Source organism: Oncorhynchus keta, chromosome 21 (genome assembly GCF_023373465.1).
Source record: "Oncorhynchus keta strain PuntledgeMale-10-30-2019 chromosome 21, Oket_V2, whole genome shotgun sequence".
NCBI classification, from domain to species: domain Eukaryota; kingdom Metazoa; phylum Chordata; class Actinopteri; order Salmoniformes; family Salmonidae; genus Oncorhynchus; species Oncorhynchus keta.
In genome coordinates, this window is record NC_068441.1 from 48,402,996 (window position 1) to 48,422,084 (window position 19,089).

The 19,089-nt window shown below is 43.4% G+C and overlaps 1 protein-coding gene across 2 annotated transcripts in view; it reads left to right on the forward strand.

Annotated features, from left to right (window-relative positions):
• podxl2 (podocalyxin-like 2) overlaps positions 1–19,089 on the forward strand; it is a 73,622-nt gene that overhangs the window by 25,235 nt on the left and 29,298 nt on the right. For both annotated transcript variants that reach the window (XM_052474092.1, XM_052474091.1), the window contains exons 4-7: positions 1,318–2,078; positions 3,020–3,094; positions 5,095–5,251; positions 5,500–5,561. In XM_052474092.1, coding sequence (XP_052330052.1) covers positions 1,318–2,078; positions 3,020–3,094; positions 5,095–5,251; positions 5,500–5,561 — 1,055 coding nt within the window. The remainder of the gene's footprint in view (positions 1–1,317; positions 2,079–3,019; positions 3,095–5,094; positions 5,252–5,499; positions 5,562–19,089) is intronic.

Sequence of the window (19,089 nt, forward strand, 5' to 3'; positions counted from 1 at the left end):
ACGTCGTGACGAACATGAATGACTCGACAGAGATAGAAGAGTTACAGTGTCTGCAGTACAGTTACCGGACTCATTGTTATGCCAGTTGACTTTCAGCATTAGCTCAGTCCTCCTCTCTTTCTTAGTACTAAAGCCTCTCTCTTTAACCCACTGAACTCAGAGATCACTGAACAGACGACACAAAGGAATCCATGTGGGGACATGTTGTCACTCTCAGTTTTCTATTCCAGAACGATAGGGTTTAATCTGTTTCTGAATGTACATCGTGTTTCAATGGGACTGACTGTAATTCTGGGGGGGGCTGACACCCAGCCTATTGTAATCCAGGCAACACTACTTTCAAGTTTCGAGTTTTGTTGTCATGTGTGCAAGTACAGTGGAATGCCTTTCTTGCAAGCTCTTTCCCAACAATGCAGTAATCAGTATCAGTACAAAAAATATTATAATATAAAGTAAAGTAGAACAAAAATACATGAGAAATAGAAATAGGAAGAACACGAGATATTAAGTAAGCTATATTACAGGCTCAGTTCTAGGGCCAGTACTGATAATGTGATGGGATACTGGAGTGATGGAGGTAGATAGGGGTAAGGGGACTAGGCATCAGGATATATGATAAACAGAGTAGCAGCAGTGTATATAATGATCGTATTTGTGTGTGTGTATATGTGAGCAGATTAAGTGTGTGTGTGTGCGAATGAGTGTGTAGAGATCAGTGAGTGTACAAAATAAAAGAGGTCAATACCTGCCTGTAGTCCGTATAGCCCTTTTGTTAGCTATACATCAGTCTTATGGTTTGGTGGTAGAAGCTGTTCAGGAGCCTGTTGGTGTTGGACTTGCCGTTTGGAAGCCGAGAGAACAGTTTACGGCTTGGGTAGCTGGAGTCTTCAACAATTTTCCGGGCCTTCCTTTAACACCGCCTGGATGACAGGTAGCTCGGGCCCCAGTGATGTACTGGGCTGTCCGCACCACCCTCTGTAGCGCCCATGCGATCGAAGGCGGTGCAGTTGCCATACCAAGTAGTGACGCAGTCAGTCAAGATGCTCTCAATGGTTCAGCAGTATAACTTTTTGTTGAGGATTTGAGGGCTCATGCCAAACTTCCTGTCTGTGTTGTGGATAATACATTTGTCTCAGTCACACTGACACATGTCACATGTCACATCACAGAGTTAAAGAGCCTCCCTGAGTTAAACCTAATCTGTTACCGCATTCCAAATAAAACAACAAGTAATTCATCTACTGTGTGTACTAGTAAATGCCTGGTCATCGCTGTACTGTAAAATCAAGTACTACCATTTCTTCTTGATTTTCTCAGGTTACAGTCAAACCCTCTCCCAGTCCTCCACCTCTCCTATGGAGGAACCCAGACAGGGGAACCATACTTCTCCTTTCATGACTGCGATGGAGAATCTGGAGCGGGAGTTATGGGAGATGGAGAGAGAGTCCAGCGGCCTCCCCGTAGAGCCTGGCTATGCCCAGAACCAGGGCCTGTCTACCACCACCACCATCCCTGCTGCTGACCCGGTGGTTCCTGTAGACTCCACCACCTTAGACCCACAATATGTCCCTGTACACGGGGGCCAGGAATCACCTCCTGGGGACACAGTGGAGGTAGAGGTAGCAGAGGAGGAAGAGGAGACGGATGGGGAGATGAAGAGGGAGAGTCCCACCACTGAGCCTGACGTCTCCATCGCCACCTCCAGACCCACCCTCCCAGAGGTGGGTCTCTTCCCCAGCTTTGGGCCCCTCCAGCCGGACAACATTCATACAGAAGACCGGGAGGAGGTGGTGGAGGAAGAGGATGAAGAGGAAGAGGAGACAGTGGTCCTTGGAGGACCTGGGAGTGATAGGGGGAGAGGAGGGTCCATCTCTCCCCTGACCACGGTCCCCTCTACTTCTTTGGCCCCCACAGTTGGCTTCACAGAGGACTCCTGGGATCGTCTGGAGGATGGGAGGGAGGGCCAGGAGGAGGAGGAGAGGAGGCAGGAGGAGCAGGAGGTTAAAAATGGAGGAACAGAGCTGTTAACAGAGACAGAGATCCTCCATGGTGCGCACTTCTCACAGGAGATACAGCAGGTACTGGTTCAAGTTCAAGTTCAAGTTCAGGTACAGGTACAGGTTCAGGTACAGGTTCAGGTACAGGTTCAGGTTCAGGTACAGGTACAGGTACAGGTACAGGTTAAAGGTACAGGTACAGGTACGAGTACGGGTTCAGGTACAGGTTCAGGTACAGGTACGAGTACAGGTTCGGGTACAGGTTCAGGTACAGGTTCAGGTACAGGTACAGGTACGAGTACAGGTTTGGGTACAGGTTTGGGTACAGGTTCAAGTTCAGGTTCAAGTTCAAGTTCAGGTAGAGGCTCCTCCATTCAAGTTCAGGTACAGGTACGAGTACGGGTTCAGGTACAGGTTCAAGTTCAGGTACGAGTACAGGTTCGGGTACAGGTTTGGGTACGGGTTCAGGTTCAGGTACAGGTTTGGGTACGGGTTCAGGTACGGGTTCGGGTACGGGTACAGGTTCAGGTACGGGTTCAGGTTCGGGTACAGGTTTGGGTACGGGTTCAGGTTCAGGTACAGGTTCGGGTTCGGGTTCAGGTTCGGGTACGGGTTCAGGTTCAGGTACAGGTTCGGGTACGGGTTCAGGTTCAGGTACGGGTTCAGGTTCAGGTACAGGTTTGGGTACGGGTTCGGGTTCAGGTTCAGGTACGGGTTCAGGTTCGGATACGAGTACAGGTTCGGGTACAGGTTTGGGTACGGGTTCAGGTTCGGGTACAGGTTCAGTAGTATCTCTCATGTAGTTCAGTAAACTATGATCATATAATGAGTAACCTGAGACCTGAAGACTTTGTTAACTCCCTGAGGTAATGCCCAAGCTTTAGTTCAGTGGGTTACCACTTAGGAGACTCTAGTTTGAGCCCATTCTGTCACACTATTGAACTGTGTATTTTGAGGGTTGTAAATTGGTTTAACAACCTCGTGCTTGCTCCTATTAACTCCTCTCTCCGTGTAACCACCAGGTGATCTGTGTGGACTGGAGCGATCTGGCTGGGAAGGGCTACATCATCCTCAACATGTCAGACAGCGTTGACTGTGTGAGTACCACAACGTTGAGGACCATAAAGTGACTAACTAAACTCAGCAAAAAAAGAAACGTCCTCTCACTGTCAACTACGTTTATTTCCAGCAAACTTAACATGTGTAAATATTTGTATGAACATATCAAGATTCAACAACTGAGACATAAATTGACCAAGTTCCACAGACATGTGACTAACAGAATTGGAATAATGTGTCCCTGAACAAAGGGGGGTCAAAATCAAAAGTAACAGCCAGTATCTGGTGTGGCCACCATCTCCTCCTCATGGACTGCACCAGATTTGCCAGTTCTTGCTGTGAGATGTTACCCCACTCTTCCACCAAGTTCCCAGACATTTCTGGGGGGAATGGCCCTAGCCCTCACCCTCTGATCCAACAGGTCACAGACATGCTCAATGGGATTGAGATTCGGGCTCTTTGCTGGCCATGGCAGAACACTGACATTCCTGTCTTGCAGGAAATCACGCACAGAATGAGCAGTATGGCTGGTGGCATTGTCATGCTGGAGCGTGTCAGCATGAGCCTGCAGGAAGGGTACCTACCACATGATGGAGGAGGATGTCTTCCCTGTAACGCACAGCGTTACAAGCTCAGTCTGATGATGCTGTGAAGTTATTTGGATTTTTACGAATTATCTTTGAAAGACAAGGTCCTGAAAAAGGGACGTTTCTTTTTTTGCTGAGATTACATCATGCCGATTTTATAGGACCATAGTAATGCAGCACTATATTGCTGCTATTTCTTAGACAATTCCCTACAATAATTTCATGCCTACTAGTTTAATCTATAATTGAATCAATATGGCATGATGGGATGCCAATAGATTCAGATTAGCTCCATTGTTGTCCTTCACTGTGAGACAAACAGGAGTTAACAGACAGACAGAAGACAGCCCTTCCTGTCCTCTGACAGTCGGTCCTTAAACACAACATCCTCCTCGCCATCCGTCACACCCCATCCATCACCCAAGAGTCTTCCGTCACCATGGAAACAGCACAAAGCAATGCGATTATAATCAATGTGACCTTTTGGGTTGTCACGCCAACCGCTGCAGAGTAACCAGTAGTACCCAGCAGGGAGGAAGAGAGAAACTCTCAGATCCACAGAACGACATGTTTTGTTTTGGAAACAGCAGCTCCTACACGGGAGTGTGATTAATTCAACGCAATACTTGGCAGTAGATTGATTTATTAAAACATGCATGCAATGACAACAACAGACAACATCACCACCTGGCCTTGTCTTTTATCCTCCACTGTTAAACAGTTGTGTATTTGTTTGTCTGTCTGTCTGTTTACTCTACCTTATCCTCAGGCCCCAGATCTTTTTTTGTTTCTGCTCGTTCCCTAACTTCATAGGAGTTGGTTAAAAGCACAAAGCAAACTGATCTGACAGCGATCAGGCTACCTGGTTCCCCTGTTTTCACTGTGACCGTGACCTTTGACCTCTCCTGTTGTTATCAGGATGAGATCCGTGTGGAGAGTGGGGACCGGCTTTTGGAGCTACACTGTTAGAAAAAATGGTTCCAAGCGGGTTCTTCAGCTGTCCCCATAGGAGAACCCTTTTGGGTTCCATGTAGACCCCTCTGTAAAAAGGGCTCTACATGGGGTTCTACCTGGAACAAAAAGGGTTCTTCAAATTGTTCTCTTATGGGGACAGCCGAAGAACCCTTTTAGTTTCTAGATACATTATAGAACCTAAAAGGGTTCTACGGCTGTCCCCATAAAATAACACTTTGAAGAACCCTTTTTGGTTCGATGTAGAACCTTTTTGGTTCCAGGTAGAACTCTTTTAGGTTCCAGGTAGATTCATTTCGCATAGGGTACAACATGGAAAACAAAAGGTTTCTACCTGGAACCAAAAAGGGTTCTCCTATGGGGACAACCGAAGAACCCATTTGGAGTGTAGCTTTTAAGTGTAGAGACAGCCTTCTCTAACTAACTAACTAACTAACTAACTTTGCCCTAACCCTGTGACATCTCTGTCTCCTGGTCAGGATGAGTTCCGTGTGGAGAGTGGGGACCGGCTCCTGGAGCTACTAGAAACAGCCTTCTCTAGGAAGATGGACAGTCCTCAGGGCTCCTGGCTCATCTCTCTCTCTAAACCCACCATGCAGGACCACCAGCTGCTCATCACACTGGCCAGCGAACACGGTAAGAGAATGTCTACAGACATACTCTATGACATCATTGGGTAGGACCTATGACTGTGTGTACGACCCATCTCTGGTTCACTTTCTCCCTTCATTCACGTTCCAGGCCTACTTATGGGCATGTTTCTACTGGAGATCATTAGGGAGTGTGTGATTTTGAGTCAAGTTCTTCTGGAGTGGAGTACAAAAATTGCTTACTTGGGCTTGTGCATATAATTGATTTATTTCTGAAATCTGCCTGTCTTTTAGGAGTTATTGCCACCAAGGATGTGCTGTCGATGTTAGGTGAGATAAGGAAAGGTTTACACGAGGTAAGACGCTTTTGTTCATTGGAATTTACAACCTTATATATGTTACAGCTGTACAGTAGTTTGTTAGTCTGATCCACATAGTAGGAATAGACTGAGCATAAACAGCATCTCTGGGACCAGGCTAGTAATTCATCTATCTGAACCAGGCTAGTAATTCATCTATCTGGACCAGGCTAGTAATTCATCTATCTGGACCAGGCTAGTAATTCATATATCTGGACCAGGCTAGTAATTCATATATCTGGACCAGGCTAGTAATTCATCTGTCTGGACCAGGCTAGTAATTCATCTGTCTGGACCAGGCTAGTAATTCATCTGTCTGGACCAGGCTAGTAATTCATCTGTCTGGACCAGGCTAGTAATTCATCTGTCTGGACCAGGCTAGTAATTCATATATCTGGACCAGGCTAGTAATTCATCTGTCTGGACCAGGCTAGTAATTCATCTGTCTGGACCAGGCTAGTAATTCATCTGTCTGGACCAGGCTAGTAATTCATCTGTCTGGACCAGGCTAGTAATTAATCTGTCTGGACCAGGCTAGTAATTTATCTGTCTGGACCAGGATAGTACAGTGCCTTGCAAAAGTATTCACCCCCTTGGCATTTTTCCTATATTGTTGTCTTACAACCTGGAATTAAAATATATTTTTGGGGGGTTTGTATCATTTGATTTACACAACATGCCTTTCACTTTGAAAATGCAAAATACTTTTTCTTGTAAAAACAAACAAGTAATAAGACAAAAACACTGAAAACTTCAGCGTGCATAACTATTCACCCCCCCCCTCCAAAGTCAATACTTTGTAGAGCCACCCTTTGCAGCAATTATAGCTGCAAGTCTCTTGAGATATGTCTCTCTCTATAAGCTTGGCAAATCTAGCCACTGGGATTTTTGCCCATTGTTGAAGGCAAAACTGCTCCAGCTCCTTCAAGTTGGACGGGTTCCTGTTTGTCTGTCTGTCTGTTTACTCTACCTTATCCTCAGGCCCCAGATCTTTTTTGTTTCTGCTCGTTCCCTAACTTCATAGGAGTTGGTTAAAAGCACAAAGCAAACTGATCTGACAGCAATCAGGCTACCTGGTTTCCCTGTTTTCATTGTGACCGTGACCTTTGACCTCTCCTTTTGTTACCAGGATGAGATCCGTGTGGAGAGTGGGGACCGGCTTTTGGAGCTACACTGTTAGAAAAAATGGTTCCAAAAGGATTATTCAGCTGTCCCCATAGGAGAACCCTTTTTGGTTCCAGGTAGAACCCTTTTTGGGTTCCATGTAGACCCCTCTGTAAAAATGGCTCTACATGGGGTTCTACCTGGAACGAAAGGGGTTCTTCAAATTGTTCTCCTATGTGGACAGCCGAAGAACCCTTTTAGATTCTTGACACAATCTAGAACATTAAAGGGTTCTTCGGCTGTCCCCATAAAATAACACTGAAGAACCCTTTTTGGTTCCATGTAGAACCATTTTGGTTCCAGGTAGAACTCTTTTGGGTTCCATGTAGAATCATTTCACATAGGGTACAACATGGAACCCAAAAGGTTTCTACCTGGAACCAAAAAGGGTTCTCCAATGAGGACAACCAAAGAACCCTTTTGGAGTGTACAGTAATCTTTAAGTCATACCACAGATTCTCAATTGGTTGGATTGATGTCTGGGCTTTGACTAGGCCATTCCAAGACATTTAAATGTTTCCCCTTAACCCACTCGAGTTTTGCTTTAGCAGTATGCTTAGGGTCATTGTCCTGCTGGACGGTGAACCTCCGTCCCAGTCTCAAATCTCTGGAAGACTGGAACAGGTTTCCCTCAAGAATTTCCCTGTATTTAGCGCCATCCATCATTCCTTCAATTCTGACCAGTTTCCCAGTCCCTGATGATGAAAAACATCCCCCACAGCTTTTTTTATTTTATTACCTTAATTTAACCAGGCAAGTCAGTTATGAACAAATTCTTATTTTGAATGACGGCCTCGGAACAGTGGGTTAACTGCCTTGTTCAGAGACAGAATGACAGATTTTTGCCTTGTCAGCTCGGGGATTCGATCTTGCAACCTTTCGGTTACTAGTCCAACGCTCTAACCACTTGGCATGATGCTGCCACCACCATGCTTCACTGTGGGGATGGTGTTCTCGGGGTGAAGTGAGGTGTTGGGTTTGTGCCAGACATTGCATTTTCCTTGATGGCCAAAAAGCTCAATTTTAGTCTCATCTGACCAGAGTACCTTCTTCCATATTTTTGAGGAGTCTCCCACATGCCGTTTGGCAAACACCAAATGTGTTTGCTTATTTTTTTCTTTAAGTAATGTCTTTTTTCTGGCCACTTCCGTAAAGCCCAGCTCTGTGGAGTGTATGGCTTAATGTGGTCCTATGGACACATACTCTAATCTCCACTGTGGAGCTCCTTCAGGGTTATCTTTGGTCTCTTTGTTTCCTCTCTGATTAATGCCCTCCTTGCCTGGCCCTTGAGTTTTGGTGGGCAGCCCTCTCTTGGCAGGTTTGTTGTAGTGCCATATTCTTTCCATTTTTTAATAATGGATTTAATGGTGCTCTGTGGGATGTTCAAAGATTTGGATATTTATTTATAACTCAACCCTGATCTGTACTTCTCCACAACTTTGTCCCTGACCTGTTTTATCCTCGGTCTTCATGGTGCCGCTTGCTTGGTGGCGGACCTTGCATACATAAGGGAAGAATTCGGCAGTACCTGTATGGTTAGTGAGAAAGTCCATATTGCAAATGTACGGTCCCTTACTAGACGTCCGAAATCGTTTGTAAAATTCGCGGACGGCGTCGGGCCGAGCGGCAGGGCCGGACCTACCAGGAAGTCATCAAATGAACGTTGTCGGACATTCGGTTTCCGTTTACAAAAATAATAAGATTTATGTCATTTTTCCCATGTCCCGGAAATTCCCACAAGAGGGCATAAGCAATCATATGGCTATTGCTACAAAACATCACGATTCACGACGGGGCCTTATCTCGAAAACTGAAAATATTTAGAAGCCGAAACTCGGTGAGCGTAGGGGCGGCATAATGGGCAGTTGGCCCCGAACAAGATGGCGTCTAGGCCTCAACGGTTTTTGAGTTATGGCCATTTATCTGGGATTAAAGGTCCAAAATGAAAATAGAGAAATTATTTTTCCACTTCACGTCAAAGTCAAGGAGCCTCCGGTGTCAATAAAAAAAAGAACCAGCCATTTATCTATCGTCATTTAAGAGAAATCGTACAACGACACCTTGGTGATGTTCACGGATAGGTGTTTTTTTTTTCAACGGTTACAGATCCAGTTGCAGGTTGTTCTTACGAATCTTTTTAAAGTGTGCTGCGGAGCTCTGCGAGATTTCTGTGATTTTCTATGATTTTCTGAAATAACACACACTCACTAAACCCTCCGTAAATAACTCAGTTCTTAACGTAAAGACTTAAAACTCGGGATTCTGTAAAGGCATACCCCAATCATGATATGAGTTTATTTATAGCTTCCTGTGCCAACCGGAAGTGCCTTTAATGGTGTCACAGTGGCAGTTTCCATGGGTTAAAAAGGTCAGATCTTTTCAAAACTTCATATGTGTGACTAGGTAACCCTCGTGAACTGTAAATCAGTCATTTCTCCCAACAGATGTCAAAGAAAATCTCTCACACGCACACACAGCAAGGATGGAGTGAAAAGTGCGGTTCTCAAAGACACAGAGAGCAGGCAATGGCATAAACATAATAATCTCTAGGCCGTGCCGAGTTCAACGAGATATCCCGCTTGACCGTAGCTCGCTCGGTCTGAGCGCAGCGACCATTAGAAAAGTAGGCCCAAAATGAAGCCTGCCCCACAACGTCATTTGCTTTTGGGTGACAGTGAGAGAACCGTTAGGGTGAGAAGCACAATTCGACCTCGGGTATGTTCCTAAGGTCCTTCCGATCCGTGCAAGCCTAACGTTGACAGTGTGGCATTAACCCTTAATAGTTAAAAGATGGTGTTTACTTCAAAAAGTTTGCATTGATTTCTCTCCCCATAGGAATACATTGCCTTTACCCCTAAATTCAACCTGAAGTCTATATGGGTTATGAATGCCGTATGAACCTGTCTTTGGTAACAGTCCATCAGGCCAGTATGAGGTCTACCTGTGTTGATTCTAAGCTTCCTGGACCAACCGGAAGTGGTTAAAATCACCCTAAAAGTGTTTTTCCATTACCTGCCTGCAGTTTGATAGACATAGTGCATTCAACCCTGTGTAAATCAGTCAATTCTTAACGTAAGGACTTAAAACTCAGGATTCTGTAAAAGCATAGCCCAGTGAGGATATGTGTTGACTTATAGCTTCCTGTGACAACCGGAAGTGCCTTAATTGGTGTCTCAGGGGCTGTTTCGAGGGGTTAAAAAAGTCAGATCTGTCCAAAACTTCATATGTGTGATTAGGCAACCCCCATGAACTGTAAATCAGTCATTTTTCCCATAAAATTTCAAAGGAAAACTAAATCACACAGACACACAACTTGGAAGGAGGGACGTATTGGGGTTTGTAGAGACAGACAGTGCCTCCAATAGTTAGCTTTGTTCGAGCTAAAAAGAATCGTCAGACCTAGAGTTCCGAAACTTTAGAAACCTGTTCTAGACCTCGGGTCGATAGTGCGTGGTGAGTTAGGTGGCTCTAGAAGGTTCTCGGACCGAGAAATAGCCTCGTACATTTGCAATGATTTCAATTCATTTTGACCATTACGAAAATGGCGACATTTAGAAAAGTCTCAGAGACACAAGACTAGGTGCATTGGAACCGGCTCGGCCCATAGAGACGGACCCCAACGTTTCGGTCCGATAGCTCATTCAAGGACCCCATAGCAAGGCATGGAAAAAGTGGATTTTCAGCACCAATTAGGGTTTTACTCGGGCACCGAAGGACCTATCGAGCCGAAACTCGGGATTCGGGGTCGCCTCACATAGGCCTTCACATAATGTCTGACCTGGACCCGCAGCTAGAACGTAACTATGTGTTTTACGTTTTTATTATGTTTTAAACTAATGGCGCTGTGAATTATGGGCCTGCTCTGACATATGTGATAGTTGGCTTCTAAATGAGTTGGAAAAAGTGGGTTTGGTGTCAATTGGTATCAGTTTGGTGTCAGAATGACATCTAATTGACTGGTGGACACTGACTTGCTAGTTGACTTTTGTACATTAGCACTATGTTTAAACGGAGAGGGACCATCACCAAAATGGCATTCTGAAATCAACACAAAAATGGCATCACCATAGTCTCCAGGCTGTGCAGAGTTCAACGAGACGCCCCGCTTGACCGTAGCTCGCTCTGAGTGCAGCGACCTTGAAAAAGAAGGCGCAAAAGGAAGCCTGGCCCTCAATGTCATTTGCTTTTGGGTGACAGTGAGAGAACCGTTAGGGTGAGAAGCACAATTCGACCTCAGGTACGTTCCTGAGGTCCTCCCGATCCGTGCAAGCCTAACCTTGACCGTGTGGCATTAACCCTTAATAGTTAAAATAAGGTGTTTACTTCAAAGAGTTTGCATTGACTTCTCTCCCCATAGGAATACATTGCCTGCACCCCTAAATTCAACCTGAAGCCTATGTGGGTTATGAATGACTTATGAACCTGTCTTCTATGACAGTCCATCAGACCACTATGAGGTCTACCTGTGCCAATTATAAGCTTCCTGAAGCAACCGGAAGTGGTTGAAATCACCTTATCAGTGTTGATCCATACACTGCATGCAGTTTGATAGACATAGTGCATTCAACCCTGTGTAGATCAGTCAATTCTTAACTTAAAGACTTAAAACTCAGGATTCTGTAAGTGGCTATGTCAATCAAGACATGTGTTTACTTATAGCTTCCTGTGCCAACCGGAAGTGCCTTTAATTGGGTCACACTGTCTGTTTTGAAGGGTTAGAAAAGTCACATCTCTCCAAAACTTCATATGTGTGACCAGGTAACCCTCCTAAACTGTAAATCAGTCATTTCTCCCAGCAGATGTCAAAGAAAAGCTCTCACACGCACACACAGCAAGGATGGAGTGAAAAAGTGTGGTTCTTAAAGACACAGAGAGCAGGCAATGGCATAAACATAATGTCTAGGCCGTGCCGAGTTCAACGAGATATCCCGCTTGACCGTAGCTCGCTCGGTCTGAGCGCAGCGACCATTAGAAAAGTAGGCCCAAAATGAAGCCTGCCCCACAACGTCATTTGCTTTTGGGTGACAGTGAGAGAACCGTTAGGGTGAGAAGCACAATTCGACCTCAGGTACGTTCCTAAGGTCCTTCCGATCCGTGCAAGCCTAACGTTGACCGTGTGGCATTAACCCTTAATAGTTAAAAGAAGGTGTTTACTTCAAATAGTTTGCATTGATTTCTCTCCCCATAGGAATACATTGCCTTTACCCCTAAATTCAACCTGAAGTCTATATGGGTTATGAATGCCGTATGAACCTGTCTTTGGTAACAGTCCATCAGGCCAGTATGAGGTCTACCTGTGTTGATTCTAGGCTTCCTGGACCAACCGGAAGTGGTTAAAATCACCCTAAAAGTGTTTTTCCATTACCTGCCTGCAGTTTGATAGACATAGTGCATTCAACCCTGTGTAAATCAGTCAATTCTTAACGTAAGGACTTAAAACTCAGGATTCTGTAAGTTTCTATGTCAATCAAGACATGGGTTTACTTATAGCTTCCTGTGCCAACCGGAAGTGCCTTTAATGATGTCACAGTGGCAGTTTCCAAGGGTTAAAAAGGTCAGATCTTTTCAAAACTTCATATGTGTGACTAGGTAACCCTCATGAACTGTAAATCAGTCATTTCTCCCAACAGATGTCAAAGAAAAGCTCTCACACGCACACACAGCAAGGATGGAGTGAAAAAGTGCGGTTCTCAAAGACACAGAGAGCAGGCAATGGCATAAACATAATCTCTAGGCCGTGCCGAGTTCAACGAGATATCCCGCTTGACCGTAGCTCGCTCGGTCTGAGCGCAGCGACCATTAGAAAAGTAGGCCCAAAATGAAGCCTGCCCCACAACGTCATTTGCTTTTGGGTGACAGTGAGAGAACCGTTAGGGTGAGAAGCACAATTCGACCTCAGGTACGTTCCTAAGGTCCTTCCGATCCGTGCAAGCCTAACCTTGACCGTGTGGCATTAACCCTTAATAGTTAAAAGAAGGTGTTTACTTCAAAGAGTTTGCATTGACTTCTCTCCCCATAGGAATACATTGCCTGAACCCCTAAATTCAACCTGAAGTCTATATGGGTTATGAATGCCGTATGAACCTGTCTTTGATGACAGTCCATCAGGCCAGTATGAGGTCTACCTGTGTTGATTCTAAGCTTCCTGGACCAACCGGAAGTGGTTAAAATCACCCTAAAAGTGTTTTTCCATTACCTGCCTGCAGTTTGATAGACATAGTGCATTCAACCCTGTGTAAATCAGTCAATTCTTAACGTAAGGACTTAAAACACAGGATTCTGTAAAAGCATAGCCCAGTGAGGATATGTGTTGGCTTATAGCTTCCTGTGCCAACCGGAAGTGCCTTAATTGGTGTCTCAGGGGCTGTTTCGAGGGGTTAAAAAGTCAGATCTGTCCAAAACTTCATATGTGTGATTAGGCAACCCCCATGAACTGTAAATCAGTCATTTTTCCCATAAAATTTCAAAGGAAAACTAAATCACACAGACACACAACTTGGAAGGAGGGACGTATTGGGGGTTGTAGAGACAGACAGTGCCTCCAATAGTTAGCTTTGTTCGAGCTAAAAAGAACCGTCAGACCTAGAGTTCCGAAACTTTAGAAACCTGTTCTAGACCTCGGGTCGATAGTGCGTGGTGAGTTAGGTGGCTCTAGAAGGTTCTCGGACCGAGAAATAGCCTCGTACATTTGCAATGATTTCAATTCATTTTGACCATTACGAAAATGGCGACATTTAGAAAAGTCTCAGAGACACAAGACTAGGTGCATTGGAACCGGCTCGGCCCATAGAGACGGACCCCAACGTTTCGGTCCGATAGCTCATTCAAGGACCCCATAGCAAGGCATGGAAAAAAGTGGATTTTCAGCACCAATTAGGGTTTTACTCGGGCACCGAAGGACCTATCGAGCCGAAACTCGGGATTCGGGGTCGCCTCACATAGGCCTTCACATAATGTCTGACCTGGACCCGCAGCTAGAACGTAACTATGTGTTTTACGTTTTTATTATGTTTTAAACTAAAGGCGCTGTGAATTATGGGCCTGCTCTGACATATATGATAGTTGGCTTCTAAATGAGTTGGAAAAAGTGGGTTTGGTGTCAATTGGTATCAGTTTGGTGTCAAAATGACATCTAATTGACTGATGGACACTGACTTGCTAGTTGACTTTTGTACATTAGCAATATGTTTAAACGGAGAGGGACCATCACCAAAAGTGACATTCTGAAATCAACCCTAACGAGCCATGGAGATGAACCAGAATCACTGCCCAGCTATCCCGAGTTCATCGGGCCAGTCAATTTCACATTCCTGCAGGATTTTTATAGCATGACAAATTCGTGATGGTACCTGCCCATTGAACCATATTGCAAATGCACAGTGACTTTGCAAAAGTGAGAAAACATAAACAAATGGACATGATGAAATCAACACAACGAGTGATGGAAATGTACAACTATCACTGCTCAGCCATCCTGTGTTCATCAGACCAGTCAATTTTGCATTTTTGAGCATGTCAAATTTCATATGGTAAATGCACATTGAAACATATTGCAAATGCGCGCGCACTTGCAATATGATTCTATAGTGTAAAAACATCACCTAATGGACATGATGAAATCAACACAACGAGTGATGGAAATGTACAACTATCACTGCTCGGCCATCCTGTGTCCATCAGACCAGTCAATTTTGCATTTTTGAGCATGTCAAATTTCATATGGTAAATGCACATTGAAACATATTGCAAATGCGCGCGCACTTGCAATATGATTCTATAGTGTAAAAACATCACCTAATGGACATGATGAAATCAACACAACGAGTGATGGAAATGTACAACTATCACTGCCCGGCCATCCTGTGTTCCCATAGCGAGCATTAATATCAGAATGACCGGTAAATGCATTTACAACCATATTTTTATTTTTGGGTTACCAGTTGCACAACAATGCACGTGCATTTGCAATATGATTCTATAGTGAAAAACATCACCTAATGGACATGATGAAATCAACACAACGAGTGATGGAAATGTACAACTATCACTGCTCGGCCATCCTGTGTCCATCAGACCAGTCAATTTTGCATTTTTGAGCATGTCAAATTTCATATGGTAAATGCACATTGAAACATATTGCAAATGCGCGCGCACTTGCAATATGATTCTATAGTGTAAAACATCACCTAATGGACATGATGAAATCAACACAACGAGTGATGGAAATGTACAACTATCACTGCCCGGCCATCCTGTGTTCCCATAGCGAGCATTAATATCAGAATGACCGGTAAATGCATTTACAACCATATTTTTATTTTTGGGTTACCAGTTGCACAACAATGCACGTGCATTTGCAATATGATTCTATAGTGAAAAACATCACCTAATGGACATGATGAAATCAACACAACGAGTGATGGAAATGTACAACTATCACTGCTCGGCCATCCTGTGTCCATCAGACCAGTCAATTTTGCATTTTTGAGCATGTCAAATTTCATATGGTAAATGCACATTGAAACATATTGCAAATGCGCGCGCACTTGCAATATGATTCTATAGTGTAAAAACATCACCTAATGGACATGATGAAATCAACACAACGAGTGATGGAAATGTACAACTATCACTGCTCGGCCATCCTGTGTCCATCAGACCAGTCAATTTTGCATTTTTGAGCATGTCAAATTTCATATGGTAAATGCACATTGAAACATATTGCAAATGCGCGCGCACTTGCAATATGATTCTATAGTGTAAAAACATCACCTAATGGACATGATGAAATCAACACAACGAGTGATGGAAATGTACAACTATCACTGCCCGGCCATCCTGTGTTCCCATAGCGAGCATTAATATCAGAATGACCGGTAAATGCATTTACAACCATATTTTTATTTTTGGGTTACCAGTTGCACAACAATGCACGTGCATTTGCAATATGATTCTATAGTGAAAAACATCACCTAATGGACATGATGAAATCAACACAACGAGTGATGGAAATGTACAACTATCACTGCTCGGCCATCCTGTGTTCATCAGACCAGTCAATTTCACATTCCTGCAGGATTTTATAGCATGACAAATTCGTGATGGTACCTGCCCATTGAACCATATTGCAAATGCACAGTGACTTTGCAAAAGTGAGAAAACATAAACAAATGGACATGATGAAATCAACACAACAGGTGATGGAAATGTACAACTATCACTGCTCAGCCATCCTGTGTTCATCAGACCAGTCAATTTAGCATTTTTGAGCATGTCAAATTTCATATGGTAAATGCACATTGAAACATATTGCAAATGCGCGTGCACTTGCAATATGATTCTATAGTGAAAAACATCACCTAATGGACATGATGAAATCAACACAACGAGTGATGGAAATGTACAACTATCACTGCTCGGCCATCCTGTGTCCATCAGACCAGTCAATTTTGCATTTTTGAGCATGTCAAATTTCATATGGTAAATGCACATTGAAACATATTGCAAATGCGCGCGCACTTGCAATATGATTCTATAGTGTAAAAACATCACCTAATGGACATGATGAAATCAACACAACGAGTGATGGAAATGTACAACTATCACTGCCCGGCCATCCTGTGTTCCCATAGCGAGCATTAATATCAGAATGACCGGTAAATGCATTTACAACCATATTTTTATTTTTGGGTTACCAGTTGCACAACAATGCACGTGCATTTGCAATATGATTCTATAGTGTAAAAACATCACCTAACGGAGATGATGAAATCAACACAACGAGTGATGGAAATGTACAACTATCACTGCTCGGCCATCCTGTGTTCATCAGACCAGTCAATTTTGCATTTTTGAGCAAGGTCAAATTTCATATCAAATCAAATCAAATCAAATTTATTTATATAGCCCTTCGTACATCAGCTGATATCTCAAAGTGCTGTACAGAAACCCAGCCTAAAACCCCAAACAGCAAACAATGCAGGTGTAAAAGCACGGTGGCTAGGAAAAACTCCCTAGAAAGGCCAAAACCTAGGAAGAAACCTAGAGAGGAACCGGGCTATGTGGGGTGGCCAGTCCTCTTCTGGCTGTGCCGGGTAGAGATTATAACAGAACATGACCAAGATGTTCAAATGTTCATAAATGACCAGCATGGTCGAATAATAATAAGGCAGAACAGTTGAAACTGGAGCAGCAGCACAGTCAGGTGGACTGGGGACAGCAAGGAGCCTTCATGTCAGGTAGTCCTGGGGCACGGTCCTAGGGCTCAGGTCAGTTGAAACTGGAGCAGGAGCATGGCCAGGTGGACTGGGGACAGCAAGGAGTCCTCATGTCAGGTAGTCCTGGGACATGGTCCTAGGGCTCAGGTCCTCCGAGAGAGAGAAAGAAAGAGAGAAGGAGAGAATTAGAGAACGCACACTTAGATTCACACAGGACACCGAATAGGACAGGAGAAGTACTCCAGATATAACAAACTGACCCTAGCCCCCGACACATAAACTACTGCAGCATAAATACTGGAGGCTGAGACATATATGGTAAATGCACATTGAAACATATTGCAAATGCACGTGCACTTGCAATATGATTATATAGTGAAAAACATCACAAAATGGACATGATGAAGTCAACACAACGAGTGATGGAAAGGAACAACTATCACTGCCCGGCCATCCCGAGTTCATCAGGCCAGTCAATTTTGCATTTCTGCAGGATTTTTGAGCATGTCAAATTTCTTACGTCATTTGGCCCACAAAAAATCCTTATGCACAATTTAAAAAATATATAAAAAAATATGATAATAAAATTGGACAAAAGTATATTCATACAGTTCTTACATGTGTAATTGACAAAAAAATTGAAAGAATTTCAAAAACGGTCCAGAAAGCACTTTTTTAAGGGTGTGTGAAGTTTTTTTTACAAAATGTTGACATTTTTGACTTTTGACTTTTGACTTCCTATGAAATCATATTGGAATTGGACAAAACATATTCCTTATGCGCATGTAAAAAAAAAAAAAAAAATTATGATAATAAAATTGGACAAAAGTATATTCATACAGTTCTTACACATGTGTAATTGACAAAAATCGAAAGAATTTCGAAAACGGTCCAGAAAGCACTTTTTTATGGGTGTGTGAAGTTTTTACAAAATTTTGACATTTTTGACTTTTGACTTCCTATGAAATCATATTGGAATTGGACAAAACATATTCCTTATGCGCATATAAAAAAATTAAAAAAATTATGATAATAAAATTGGACAAAAGTATATTCATACAGTTCTTACACATGTGTAATTGACAAAAAAATCGAAAGAATTTCGAAAAACGGTCCAGAAAGCACTTTTTAACCTGTTAGGCCGCCCCATCCCGGATCCGGGATTGTGACTACAGCCTCAAGCTCATTACCATAACGCAACATTAGCGATTTCTGAAAATTGCAAAATAAATGAAATAAATATGCCTGTCCTCAAGCTTATCCTTTTCTTAACAATCCTGTCGTCTCAGATTTTCAAAATATGCTTTAGAACCAGAGAAAATCAATAATTTGTGTAAGAGTGGTGATAGCTAGCGTAGCATTTAGCGTTAGCATTTAGCACGCAACATTCACAAAAACCAGCAAAGGGATCAAATAAAATCATTTACCTTTGAAGAACTTCAGATGTTTCAATGAGGAGACTCTCAGTTACATAGCAGATGTCCAGTTTTTCCTGAAAGATGCTTGTGTAGGACACAACGTTCCGCTTTGTTACTATGCATTTGGCTACCGAAACTAACCGAAAATTCAGTCACCTAAACGTCGAACTTTTTTCCGAATTAACTCCATAATATCGACTGAAACATGGAAAACGTTGTTTGAATCAATCCTCAAGGTGTTTGGTCATATATCTCTTCATTGAAATGCCAGTCCTAGACACGTGCATTCTTCTCTGATTCGGATGGAAAAATACTGGGACCTGACTTTTGCGCACCAATTTCCACGCAGACACCATGCGGGACACTTGGTAATTGTAGGCTCTTATGGCCAATCTTCCAATGATATGCCTACAAATACGTCACAATGCTGCAGACACCTGGGGAAACGATAGGAAGTGTCCGTTGATTCCTGTGCCATTCACAGTCATATAAGGAGATCATTGAAAACGTGCCTTCAAAAATCCTGTTGATTTCCTGGTCACTCAAACATCTTGGTTTTGCCTGTAGATATTGTTCTATGGCACTCACAGTGAAAATCTTTACAGTTCTGGAAACGTCAGAGTGTCTTCTTTCCAAAACTATCAATTCCAAGCATAGTCGAGCATCTTTTCGTGACAAAATATCGCGCTAAAAACGGGCACGTCTTTTTATCCAAAAATGAAATAC